Genomic DNA, 14,018 nt, shown 5'->3' on the forward strand with positions numbered 1-14,018 from the left:
ACACAAGCATGTCCATGAACTACTGATCCCTCAGTGTCCCTAAGCATTACCTTTTACTCTTTCTGTGACTCTTTACATATCCCATTTCTTGCTGAATCCTTGCAATTAGCCCTATATTTCTTACCAAATGTCCTTGACTTTGAGCTTTCCTAAAAGGCCTCCTTTGATATTGCTAAATCTAGTTCTTGCTTCCTCTATGGACCTCCCTTTTACCTTCTTTTCTTCTCTTCTTTTCTCTTTTCATGCTCAGAGATTTAACCCTCTGTTTTCCAGCTGTTGTGTATGTGTGTGCTGATGGTGGTGTTTTAATTGTTTGGAGTGAATTTGTGGTGCTGGCGATAGGCGCTGCGTTAACAGTACCACAGTCTGAAGTCGTCTATTTATCCACAGAACAGATACAGCATGGGAAGCGGCCGTGCAATGTCTCAGTTTGCCTAAACCCTGACCTGGAGGGACCACCACTAAGAATAAGAGGTTAGTTCAGTGTCCATGTCTATTCAAACTTGGTCTCTCTGCTGAGACTACTAACAAGGTTGCTAGTTAGTACCAGTTGTGATGGTGGCTTTGTGCTCTGTTCAACTAGAGTGACACCACCAATTCATTTCACACAAGACATGGGTAGTTGATGGATGCCTAGATGCCTTCGTCAGTGCCTAGCTCGTCTGGACTTAACTGATGACTTGGAAGTGAAAGACTTTATGCCCCATTCCCTGAGTCACCATATCCCCACTTCCTAGATATTTGAACACTCATTCCTGACATCCAAACTGCTCAGTCTTCCTTACAGCTTTTTAATGGAGCCATGAACTAGCCTTTCTCTAGTTTGAATCGCATCCTCTCTCACTTTTCACCACAAGATCAGCACAAGTGTTCTTATTATTAGCAGCTTAGCCTTACTCCCAGTTATGTAGCCATGATTATGTCAACGTCCAGCATTTGCATGCTATACTGTAACCTGTAGCTAGAGATGGAATCAGTTAAGCTTCCAGCATGATGATAAAATGGAAGGTAAAGTGAATCAGTTTATGAAGCAAAGACTAGCTAGACATATTCAATCAAACTGTTATTTCTGGCATTCTCGATGGTTTCCCATATCACTGAAGACTTCTCAAGACTTTCTAAACTGTCTGCTGCATCCAGTGTAATCTCACAGGGACCATTACTTAACATATAGGATAGGGTCTTCGCTTGTATAGAAAAGAATTATGTTTCCTTCCAAACTCAGCAGAACAATTGTTTGACACTTCTGTTTTCATTAAAGCAGCACTCAGCACCCAGTACCCTCCCTATTAGTCTAGAATGGGATCTCATATAGATCATTTGGTCTGAGCTTGCCTTTGCAACAGCAGCTATTGGGACCGTATCAATAGCAACTCCATTTGTACCAGGTTTAGTCAGACAATCCACCTCTTGTTTCTTTAACCTGTGATGAGGATTACAATAGGCTAGTTTCAACATTAGCTGTGAATTCTGTTTGTGAGGCCTTCAGATTGCTGTTTGTTTTCTTGCTGGCTTCTTCAGTCACCCTCCAGCCCTTCCATATCTGCAAGGGTCAAACTGGAGGGAAAAAGACATTGGTATTCTTCCAAGCTGTAACCACAAAATGAGGTCCACGCATGTGCAACTTCAAAATGAGGTGCCACTCAGCGTGGACCATGCAGGTGTGATCATACCGATAATCAGAGTTCCACTGGGTTCCTTGAGTTTGGCTCTTCTCAGTGGGGCTTAATTAACTTTGGGGGAAAAGAAGTGGTGCTGTCCCACAAATGCCACTCATTTGTAGCATCAAAATGAGACAGTACTTGATAGGTTGTGTAGATGTGTGACCTTTCCTGTTCTTTCTTACCTGAGAAAAGAAATAATTAACAATGTTGATATTAAAATATCATCACAGGGCACTTGCATTAACACTTCATTGAGATGAATGGGGCAGTTCACACCTCTCTCTGCTATTGTTCCAGAGGTTTTTTTCACAACCATAACAGCTAGAGAAACACCTTTAAAATTAATTTTAAAAAAAAAGCAAAAAAAAGCTGTGATTCTGGAGAATAAGTTAGCTGTTTCAGAGACATGGTGTCCTATAACATCAATCCAAGTCCTGTCAACCAGGATACTCCACCTATTCAATACCTGTCCTAATGAGGCTCCTACTGCCTTCAACCCTTCCTGTTAAACCAAGAATCTGCCCCCATCTCCCATGATTTGGGCACAGAAGAAGTGCCCCCTGGGCAAGGGGGAGCCACATGTGACTGCACTATTTGTATGCCTCTATGACCAGGTCTGTAGGCGGTCAGTTCCGCCTCTTCGGTATAGCTTGCCTTTAAAAGTTTTCTAACTGAAAATAACACTAATAATACTTTGCACTTCTAAATCACCTTCCATCCAACTATCTCTAAGCCTTTTCAAATCTTGATGAATTATGCCTCAACATCCTTGAGGCATTATCATCTCCATTTCGCAGATGGGGTGATGGAGGCAAAGAGGATGTTAAGTGACTTCCTTCCCCAAAGTCACACACAAATTCTGGGGCAGAGCTGGGGAAGAATCTAAAATTCCTGACAGCCAGTCTCATACTAACTGTAGGATCATCCACTCTACCTAAAGAATGAGGGGATAAAAACTTGACAATTTAACACTGAAGCAGTCATACCACCTTCAGTTTGTTTCTTTTACTTCCTTAGGATCTCAATTTTTAAAATAATTCCTGACCCTTAAAAAATAAAATAAGCACAAGTAATTGGAGTAGTCTGACAGAACTAAAGAATGTGTTGTATCTTTCTCCAGAGAGACGCATTTTTATTTACATACACTGCAAAGGCTTTTTTTGTTCACACATGTCCATTCCAGATTTCCATTTACCTTGCTTCTTTTCTTTTAATGACTTCAAGGTGCCACCAAATCCAGCTTACTGTCAGCACCCAGTATAGTCAGTATGTTTGTACCAGCCCCAGAAGAATTTGCTGATGACCAACCTACTATGATGACTGACAAGTAAGCCAGTTTCTATTTCTTTCAAATAATTTGGTAGTTAAAAACTACTGAGCTTCAGAACATATTTGGATGGGCCCTGACTCAGTGAAAGAACATTCTCAAATTTTCTCCTAAGCAGCATAATTTTTTGTAACAAGGGAAAATTTTCAAAATGTTGCAAACCAGGTGTGCTATGAATATGCTGGGCCATGAGTATGTGTGTGCAAAGTGGTGGCTGTGGGTATTAGTAGTACTGTTTCATTATTTGAGTGTTGACCGTTTGCCTAGTACTGTACATAAAGAAAGGTGTGTAGCCTGATTCTCTTCTCACTTACCCCTGGTGCAAATCAGAAGTAACGCTATTAAAGGCATGGTTGTTACACCAGTGTAAAACTGTTACAAGTGAGATAAGACCCATGGTACCTGTTGCACGGGACTCCTCCAGTTTTAAAGGAACATAAACAGGATAAAGACTGTATCCTTGGGAGAAAGGAAATCTTACTTTAAAGGAGCTTTTTTAATGATCTAGAGATAGGCCTGAACTGGGACCTGCACTCCAAACCCTTGGATACGAATTCACTGCAATGGTTTTGGATCTGAGTCAGATCCAATGCCTGAAGGAGTCTCTTTTCTAGATCTGATTTGGAAAAGGTCCAAACTGAAAGAAATCTTGTGAGAAAAGCTCACGTCATGAGGTTTCTGAGAACCATTGCCATCTGTGTGGATAGTGGGATGGGAGGAGGCACTCAAGTATTAGAGTTTCTATGGCAGCGATCAGGGAATTCACTAATTCTTGCGCTCTGCTTAATTTCTTGATTGGGTAGAATTTTCTGTAAGCAAGTTTGGGGACTTGGCTGGTTCTAAAAGCTTTTTGCCTTGAAACTGGGAGTGGTTTTTATTTGTTTGGCCTTAATTAAACTCAAAATGGTAGTCTTAACCTAAGATGGATGTGAATCTACACATTGCATACGTGACTGATTTTGTTTCTATGGATTTAATGTAGGAAGGGACTTTTATTACATTTGGTTATGTAAATGGATGAAATAATACTGTATCCACAATTAACAAAGACTTTAATTCTGCAATTGAGCTTTCTCTGTTTTTTACTGTAAGGGCTCATTGTAATCCACTGAAAACTTGTTTTTTCTCCCTAAAATGAAAGTTATCACTTTTTTGAATTGCTATGGCTTTGCCATTGCAATGTAAAGCCATGACTGTAAGTCAGCACCTTGAATACTACGGTTACCACCACTACTGCTATTTTGCACTTATATGCTTTTCCTCTACAAGGATCCCCAACACCTTTTACCAACATTAATTCTTTGATCAAAATCCCATTGAGGCACTGTAAGTAAATATGATGGTACTCTTTTTACGGCAAAGTAGCTGGCTTAAAGCCACCCATTAATTCAATGGCCGAACTGGGAGTAGAACCCAAGAGCTGTGGCTTTCAATCCTGTGCTCTAGCCACTAGATGAACTGCCAGGATGCTTACTAGAGAAGGGCAAGGCTGTTGTGTGAGTCTTCAGTGGAACTGGAAGTTATGTTGGGTAAATGCTAAACATCCCAAGGAGTGGGCTCATTTCATGCATCTTCTTTGGCCTTTTTCCAAAAGCTTTGGCATCAGATGCCGAACCAAATGAGATTGATTTTCATAACCTTGCTAGCATCTTCTCCTCCTGTTGAGACGCAAAGGGAGGGAAATTGCTTGTAGCATCCCATTAAGTTAAAATGTCAATCTGTTGGAGTCATAAGCGATTGGTTGATCAAATTAACCAATCCTCCCTATTGGGCTGCGATGTACCAGTTTCCCTGGTTTGTTTGTCTTTTTATGTGGTTTTAAAACCCTGTCTCATCTCTCCTGCAGCTGACCTCTCCCTTATGATTAGACGTTACAAAGCTATTTCAGAGCGTTCAGAGTTGTCTCTCAGCATTGCAGGAGGGGGCAGCAGTTCAGCAGCAAAACTGGTTTGGAACAGAAAGAGACATCTCTAAAAACAAAGGGACTCTTTCTTGGCCTCCTCCCCACATAAAAATCCTATCATTTCCTCTTCAAGTCTATAACCACAACTATAATCTGATCTCATCAAATTATTGCTTTATTGTTGATCGATGCAAAGCACAGACTGGAGTAATTGACCACCTGCCACAGATCAACATTGCCTGTTGATGGGGCTAGTGAAAAGTGCTTTGTATACAGGGTTTAAAGCACAGTGATCTATTTTCTTAGCCATAAAAAGTTCAATGTAACATGGATTCTTCTAATTAATTGAACAAATAATATTAGTTTTTAATAACTTTCCTTGCAGATGCCATGATTGTGGGGCTATCCTCGAAGAGTATGATGAAGAAACACTAGGTCTGGCCATAGTTGTTCTCTCCACATTCATTCACCTCAGCCCAGATTTGGCTGCTCCTTTGTTGTTGGACATCATGCAGTCTGTAGGAAGGTAACCTTTGGACCGCTCTCTCTCTCTTTTATGAGGAAAGGAAGATTTTTGTGCCCTTGAATTGTGATGAATTCCCTAGGAGAACTGAAAGGGATGTCCTGTTGGCAGATCAGATAGCTCAAAACCACATTTGAAGCAGATGGATCTTGGCTCTAGAGGAAGGGGACAGTGCTCTGTGCACCAATCTAGTACACCGCGCCCTATGCAATGGTATTGTAGATTTGAGGTGGTGTCTCGCTTTTTTTTTTTTTTTTTTGTGGTCATTGCTGTGTACCTGAAAAATGGCAGCCCAAAATGAAGGTGAAGTAGAGCATGATAAATTTCACTAGTTCCAATCACACTTGGTTCAGAGATGAGAACCTCCATGGCATATACTCTGCCGGGATAACAGATGGAAGAAAGCTTATACCCGAAGGCTTTGAAAATGTTAAAATGAAACAACAGCAATGCCCTGAAGAGCTATACTGAGAAGTGTAAGTGATTCAGGACATAGAGAGTTGTCTAAAGGCATGTCTACATTGCATGCCACTGGTAGTACGTGTAGCCAGTGCTGAGTGCACAGCAGGCTGTGTCCACACTGAGTTTTGTAACTACACATGGTAGTGAAAGGTTCTGGCTGGGAATGCAGCGGGGAAAGGCTCTGGCAGCAGGAAGCTGCTAGGGTCTTACCCTGCCACAGGGAATTGCATGTAAGGGATCAGGGCATAGGTGGTCTGGCCAGGTGGTCACAGCTGGGCTGGAGTCCACACAGTCAGTGAGCCAGGCGTCAGAGGAATCGTTAGAGCTGGGTTCAATAAGCAAGAGTCAGGGTCAAAGTCAGGCCAGGGTCGGAGATTGGAAATCAGAGGTAGTACCTGGCTAGAATTGGGAGGTAGGAATTGGGGTCAGGCTCGGATCAGAGGCTGAAGATCAGGAGAGGTCTGGAATCACAGCAGGCCCAAAGTCTGTGCTGTTGCTCGGATAGCTTTCTGGGGCATCCTTCAGAGCTAAATAGGGTGGTTGGCCAGTCAGAGGGTCGCAGGATACTGTCACTCTGGCTCCCTTGGGTAGTACTTCCTATGGGCCCAACTCTCAACAGGGCTCCCTGGCTGGAGCTCTGCACAGGCTCCTGGTGGGAATGTCAGCTATCCCAGGCTCTTCAGACCTGGGTTCTAGTCCTTGCATCCTTATGCTTCCAGAGCTTTTCCCTGCTCTTCCCCCTGCTACTGGGCTCTTTCCTTACCACAGGGAGTTGCCAGAGCCTTTCCCCGTGTCAGGGAATGGCTCTGGCATCTTCCTGTGGTGGTGAAAGGCTTCAGCAGCAGGACAGTAAGCTGCTAAAAATAACAGTGTCGACATGGGAGGCACTGTTTGGGCATGTAAAGAGCCATGTAGGGCACATACGCACAGGGTTCAGGAAAGTCTTTTCTCCACTTGCCTAAGCAGTGCCTCACTAGCTACACTGTTGTTTATACCTGTGCTAGGGGGAGCACGCAGTGTAGGTACTCTACATGCCACATGAGGAGTGAGCAGTGCAGACATATCCTAAGAATGCTCGTTGGAGAATATCTTGCACCTAACTGAAATTCTCCTGCTGCTACAGATTATGCTGTTGAGTGTATAATAATCATGCAGTTTGCGCTCAGTTATGGTACCCAAAACCTGGGAAATGATCAGTCTTGACCAGGCGCTCTGGTCAACTAAGGTCATTGTGTGCTATGAAGCCATTTGCAGAGATGACCACCGGAGAATTCTCCATGTACAGAGAGCTCTGTGCTAGCAGAGGGCTGGTGGAGATGGCTCCTCTGCCAACTGCTTTCACAACCCCCAGGATAAGAGAGAAGGAAGGTGTTTGTCGGGGTATTCCAGGAGTGATGCCTGAGCAGGACAGGTCGTGGTGGTTGTGAAGCAGAGCTCTCTTATACCTGACTCTCCATTGGCATAAGACCCCCAAGGAACCTTATGTCCGTGGTTTAAATTAAAGCTACTCCCCTACAGCTTGAATTTATGCAGGGGCTTGGTGGTCAAGGATCCTGAAACTGCAGCTGGCTCCCTGCAGCCCTCCCTCTCTGCTATGTCTGAACTCCACTTGAAGATAGTGGAGAATCAAGCCCTCCATTTCCATTAACTCTGAGGCTGCAGTTCCCTGCTGTCAGTGATAATGAACTCTGGAGGAGGTAGAGTTTCCAATCTAGACTGATGCCATCCATCCTACTTGTTACTCATAAATACAGCACTAATAGGGCCAGTGAGAAGCCATGAACAATTAAGCTCCTGAAGATTAGTTATCAAAGTGTGGGGGGAACGTGGTACATTTTCCTCACTGAAGTGGAAATACTGCATCCTCTGTGAGACACATCTGAGTCTGTTAGTGAAGCAGATGGTATACAACCTGGGGCATTCCAGTATGGTGAACGTACTTTGTCATTTCCTAGCGTTCAGTCTTGGTCACCACCATTTTTTACTAATCAAGGTGCAGTTACAGGCCCATGAAGGAATTGCTTTGAATAGATGCAGAACAAGGCATACTCCCCCTAGAAGTAGATATGGGCATGAACACATTCAGGTGGCCTCAGTGTACTTGCTCTTATGTTCCTAGTAAACTTTCTGTTTTTTTCTGAAGTTATTTTTGCGCAAACACTATGAGGTACATTGCCCCCTTATATCCAGTCTATTAACACAGATGATATTTATGCCTGTGCATCACAAGTGAATGACTTACTATTTTACTGCTTAGAGAAGATAGTAGTGTCTGATGTTTAGAACAGAGGACTTGGAGTCAGGAGACCCAAGATCTAGGGTAAAATTTTCAAAGCACTAAAGCGACTTAGGGCCAGATTGTCAAAGGTATTTGGGAGCCTAAAGATGCAGATAGATGCCTAATGGGATTTTCAAAAGCACCTAGGGGCCTAACTCCTGTTGATTTCAGTCAGCATGCAGTTCCTACACTATTCCTGCAAATTTCTGCTCTCCAAATTACCCAGGGTGAGTAATTGTTTTTGGTGTATGAATACAAGATACTTTCATTATCATTATGGTGATAAGGGAGGGCAAATAGAATTTGTCTCAGCTGGCAAATATTTATGACAATATTGCAAGACTGACTTTGACTTTTACCCTTTACAAAAATTAATTTGAGTCCCCTGTGCATCTGATCAAAGGGTCTCCTGTGACCTTTAAAACATGTTCTCCAAAATGTCTACTTACTAAATTTTACTTACTGGTAATTTTACTGGCTTGATTAAAAATATTATGAACAGTACTTTTGTTTGACTTGCTGTTTTCTGCTGTTTACTCCAGGTTGGCGTCAAGTACCTGTTTTTCTAATCAAGCAGAAAGGTACAGTAACGCCCCATTTCCCCCCCCAAAAGTGTGCTAGATATATAAACAAATGATCAAATCCTGTCCTTTGTTACATGGGTACAAATATCTCATGTTTTGTAGCGATGGGCCTGGACCGAAAAGCCTCCTTAAAGTCAGTGACAAAACTCCCATTGACTTTACGGATCCTAGATTTCACTCCACACCTTTGTAGCTCATTTCCATGTCTCATTATATGTGTGGTTTTCCCATTATGCTGGTAAATAAAGTTTATGGCCCTGGGAAGGGTTTTCATCTGTATGCATTTAACTAAGTCTATATCTACACTACCACCGGATCGAAGCTCTGGTGATTGATGCACCAGGGGTCGAAGACCTGCCACATTGACCACAGATCGCTCTCCGGTCAACCCCAGTACTCCACCCTGGATGAGAAGAGTAAGGCCACTTGACAGGAGAGTGTGTCCCGTTGACCCAGTGTGGTGCAGACACTGCAGTAAGTCAACCTAAGCTATGTTGACTCCAGCTATGTTACTCATGTAGCTGGAGTTGCATAACTTTGGTCGACTTTAGGGAGGTGATAGAATCTCCTTCCTTAGAAGTTTTTAAGGTCAGGCTTGACAAAGCTCTGGCTGGGATGATTTAATTGGGGGTTGGTCCTACTTTGAGCAGGGGGTTGGACTAGATGACCTCCTGAGGTCCCTTCCAACCCTGATATTCTATGATTCTATGACTTACCAGAGTAGTGTAGACATAGCCTAAGTCAGTCATCCATAATTCTGGAGAACACCGACTGGTGAAGTCCGATCATGCAATTAGACTACTGTCCTTATACAGGGACATCACATGGGCTGCATTCATTTTTGGAAATTTTAAAAAGGTTGTGCTGCTTAATTCATTAATGATTGGAAAGTGCTTTGAAATCTTTGGCTGGAAGGTGCTAGAGAGGAATAAATGAATGAGCTTTATGGGAGCTTGCATCCAAGTGTGGAAGTTCTGCATCCCTGAAATCAGTGAGTTTTCCCATTGACTTCAAAGATAGCAGGATTGGGCTTCAAATCCTGAAGACTCAATGGCAATAACATTCCGGACACTATGTAGAGAATCAGGAAAAATTAAACTAGCTATTGAGGCCAGAATCAAGCCACAGCACTTGCTTAACTTAAACCATGTAAATAATCCTGCTGAGGTCATGAAAGTTAAGCCTGTGATTGCATGCTTTGCTGGATCAGGACCTTTCATAGAGCACCCAGGAGGACTGAGAAGGCCTGTGTTCTATTCCTAGCTCTGCCACTAGCCTGATGGGTGATCTTGGCAAGTCACTTTACCTCCTTGTGCCTCAGTTTCCCTATCTGTAAAATGTGGATAATGATCCTGGCCTCCTTTGTGGTCTAATAATGAAAAGTGCTTTATAAGAGCTAGGAGTTGTTATTATTATTACCATCTTCTTGTATTAATAACTGAATTTGTCTTTATGAGTTACTAGAAAGAATAGGATCTTCTTTACCTTCTCCAATTTTCAGCTTTGGGAAATATTTTTCATCCACTAGGGAATTTCTCCCTCTTTTTTCCTTCATTTCAGTATGATGATCCCTGGTAATGCTGCCGGTGTGGCTAAGCAATTCCTCCGTTGCATTTTCCATCAGCTAGCTCCCAATGGTATATTTCCACAGCTGTTCCAGAGCAATATCAAAGGTAATGTGCAATGCCTGAGTGATGGTGACAGAAATGCAGTCATCTCGATCATTCCAACACTTATAAAAAAGATGTGGTTCTGATTTCCAGATGGAAGTTTTTTACGGACCCTGGCTACATCTCTTATGGACTTCAGTGAGCTGAGCTCCGTAGCTGCACTGAGCCAACTATTAGAGGTATGTTCACAATAAGGCTGACTGTATTAGGTACTACCAAGTATATCTTTCCGTCCTCCTCTAACATTCTAAGAGCATGATCCTACACCATTAAAGGCAATGAGAATTTTTGCATTGACTTACATGGAAGCAGAATCAAGCCATAATATCTTCCACCATTTTCAGTCAGAGTTTTGCTCTCACTTCTCCTGACAGCTATTAGGTCCTCCCTTCTCCTTGTTGCTGCAGGCCATTCCTTTCCCCTGCACTGTTTTCATTTCTGTGAATGGTTCTTGTCATAGTTCTGTTGCTGCATGTAAAACCATTTCTCCTCTGTATCTAATGGCAATTCCCTCTCTGCAATCCTCCTCTGTGAAACCCCTTGAGGTTATAGTCTAGTCCCTCTGCTTGTTCCTTTCTATTTCTCCTCCTAACTTGTCTCTACCTCAAGTCTCACTTCTACACTGATAGGGTATATATCTTTCAGCACTACCAGGAACATGGGGATTGCTTCTTTTCCTTCCAGTAGTAGCCCTATAAGCAAAGCTTTTGACAATACTTTAGCAGTGCTTACATCTTTTCAGGCCACCCACTAGAAACTAAAACAATTGCAATCTAATCAACAGTTGCACAAGTCTGGCATTCTTTCCAATATAGGAAAATGATAGGTATGTACAAGACAATTCGTCACACGTGGTCTGCTGGGCCAGAGACGTGCTGGTGGCTGGTTCTTAATGGATGCGTCTTTCAGTTGCCTAAAGATGATTCCGCAAATATATGCTGCTCTAATCTTTTCCTTACCACTATCCCTGTTGATGATCTGCCTCATACTTTATCAGTGGTAGATGCTATAGAGAAGCAATGTACTTTAAATTATTTGTGGGAGAAGACAGAAATTGCATTATTATTCTGACCTTGGCTATTGTAAGTGTGTTTTAAAATATTGTTTAGATGGTCATTTTTGGATGTTTAATTTGTTTTCAAATTCTGCATTTTGTTTTCTAGGGTTTAAACAACAAAAAGAACTTACCAGCAGGGGGCGCAATGCTACGTTGTTTGGAAAACATTGCTACATTTATGGAAGCTTTGCCAATGGATTCTCCTAGTAACCTCTGGACCACTATTAGTAACCAGTTTCAGACTTTCTTTACCAAACTGCCTTGTGTTTTGCCACTTAAGGTATGATGCATGTAATGCAGTTTTTTATTTATAAGGGTAATATGTAACTGATCAACCAAAACATCTGACACAAGGATTGTGCTACTATTGGCTAAGGCATGTGCAAACTGTTTGAAAGTTGTATACAAACAGAGCATAGTTTGTAATATTTTGTTGTAAATTACCTGACATTTCCAGTAGATCAGGTTGCACTAGAGCGCCTGATCCGTCCCTCTGTCTATACCCTCCATCTATAGCCACCATAACTATGGCCGGGGTGGGAATATTTTTCTCCTCCTCACCTTCCAGGTCCTCTCTTTGTCAGATTAGGACAATAAATTAGTGATAATCAACATTCTTGGCAATAAAAAGTTCATTCACTGTTACCTCCTTTAGAAGAATTAAATACCATAGGAAGAAAAGCTACCTCTAAATTCCTTAAAATTAATGAATACATAATAGCCAGTCAGGTAGATAGGCCTTCAGCCATCAGAAATTGAACACATCCTGCTTGACTGACTAGGTTATAATCCCATCAGAGGAACCTAATCAGGATATAGTTGTGGAGACCGAGTTCAGCGGCTCTGGGTTCTGAGCTGTGAACATTCATGGGCACCTTCACTTTTCCAGTAAACAAAGTTCCAAAGGCCTCATTGAAAGTCCTCTGAAGTCAGTGCGACTCTCTGCATTGACTTCCATCGGTTTTGGATCAGCGTTTAAGGGCCAGATTTCGATACATTTACTTATACTGAAAAACAAGTTGCTCCACGAGCGGTCCCATTGAAAAACACCACTCTGGCAGTAAGACACCATTCAATATATCTTCTGTTGTTGTAGCCATGTTGGTTCCAAGATATTAGAGAAACAGGGTGGTTGAGGTAATATCTTGGATCAATTTCTGTTGGTAAGAGAGGCAAGCTTTCGAGTTACACAGAGCTGAAGAAGAGCGGAGAGAGACACTGGGGCCCAGAGCAGCTACAGAAACGTAGGACACTGGACTCCTGTTAATCCCCCAGGAACATGTTCCCATTCTAATCAAATTCTGTTGGATTAGAAAACTTGGGGATTTTCTGTTCTACAGAGGGTAACGTCAGCATCCTTGACAAAGCAATTTGGAGTGAACACGGCAAGCCAAGCCTTACTGAGATTTCCTCCTCCCAGTCCTCCTCTTGTAGGCTTTACTGCTGGAGGGGACAATACAGTCCATGATATTTAAATTGGCAGCACCCCATTAAAGATAATTTAGAAGTGATGGTTTTTTGATTTCACTTATTATATGTTTACATCAGTCACCATTACAAACAAGAGGTGTGCAGAGGAAGACATTAACTTTTTTCTTTCCATAGTGTTCTTTAGATTCCAGTTTAAGAATAATGATTTGCCTGTTGAAGATACCTACCACTAGTGCCACCCGGGTAAGTTCCAGAAATACACAACTCTTCTCTAACAGAGTTATCCATTCTTCACTGTACTACAAATTTGTTCCTTATCCCCTAGCTAGAGAAGTATTACATGTGAGCATGAAAATTTGCAGTCTAATATTCTATAACGAATGCCAGAAGCTTCAGAATCTAGGTCACATGAAAGTGTGTGCGCGAATGTATAGCTTCTGAAAGGTTTGATGTTTTTCTAAAACAACTGTAATGATAAACTTCCCCAGAGTCTGATCCTGCAGTCCACTCACTAGTGCAACTCCTGTTGAAGTCAATAGGAGTTTATTTTTTGTAAGCACTACCAGTAAGCACTGGTATCAAGCAAGCACTGGACTAAAGGTGAAACTGTTTTCTATTCCTTTGCTTCTAATTTGTTTTGTAAACATGAAGACATATGTCAGAACAGCCTTTTGTCTGAAATGGGGTAAACCACAGCAACACATCCTCAGAGTTAAAAATAAAGGTTCTGTTCCATTAAAGCTTTTCAGAACTTGAATGTTATTTATTTTGCTGAATGATTCAGTTATTGATTTCCCTAAAATCATATTTCACTGCAGAGTCTTCTTGAGCCATTTTCAAAATTACTAAGCTTTGTCATTCAGAATGATGTCTTCACTCTGGCCTACCTGGTGGAACTGTGCGGCTTATGCTACCGAGCCTTCACTAAGGTAATAATGAGCTGATGTTTTTCCTTAGAGACAACTGAAAACAGGGAAGAAAAATTATTAGTTCCCGAAGTGGGAAATGCATAGGTAAAAGCTGAAATCAATGTTAAGTCTCAGTCATGTCAGCAGTTTTAATATAGCTTGACTAATCAGTAGTTAGGTTGATGCAGTGCCTATCAATAATATTGACTTT

General features: G+C 42.0%; 1 protein-coding gene across 8 annotated transcripts in view; it reads left to right on the forward strand.

Moving 5' to 3' along the window:
- Window positions 1–14,018, forward strand: part of UNC79 (unc-79 homolog, NALCN channel complex subunit) — a 147,117-nt gene that overhangs the window by 91,096 nt on the left and 42,003 nt on the right. For 7 of the 8 annotated variants that reach the window (XM_074956154.1, XM_074956156.1, XM_074956152.1 and 4 more), the window contains 9 exons: window positions 391–474; window positions 2,889–2,991; window positions 5,280–5,420; window positions 8,700–8,738; window positions 10,302–10,414; window positions 10,505–10,590; window positions 11,575–11,748; window positions 13,074–13,142; window positions 13,718–13,828. In XM_074956154.1, the coding sequence (XP_074812255.1) occupies window positions 391–474; window positions 2,889–2,991; window positions 5,280–5,420; window positions 8,700–8,738; window positions 10,302–10,414; window positions 10,505–10,590; window positions 11,575–11,748; window positions 13,074–13,142; window positions 13,718–13,828 (920 nt within the window). The remainder of the gene's footprint in view (window positions 1–390; window positions 475–2,888; window positions 2,992–5,279; window positions 5,421–8,699; window positions 8,739–10,301; window positions 10,415–10,504; window positions 10,591–11,574; window positions 11,749–13,073; window positions 13,143–13,717; window positions 13,829–14,018) is intronic. The other variant, XM_074956155.1, reaches the window with a different exon arrangement.

Source organism: Natator depressus, chromosome 6, assembly GCF_965152275.1.
Source record: "Natator depressus isolate rNatDep1 chromosome 6, rNatDep2.hap1, whole genome shotgun sequence".
In the NCBI taxonomy this organism is placed as follows: domain Eukaryota; kingdom Metazoa; phylum Chordata; order Testudines; family Cheloniidae; genus Natator; species Natator depressus.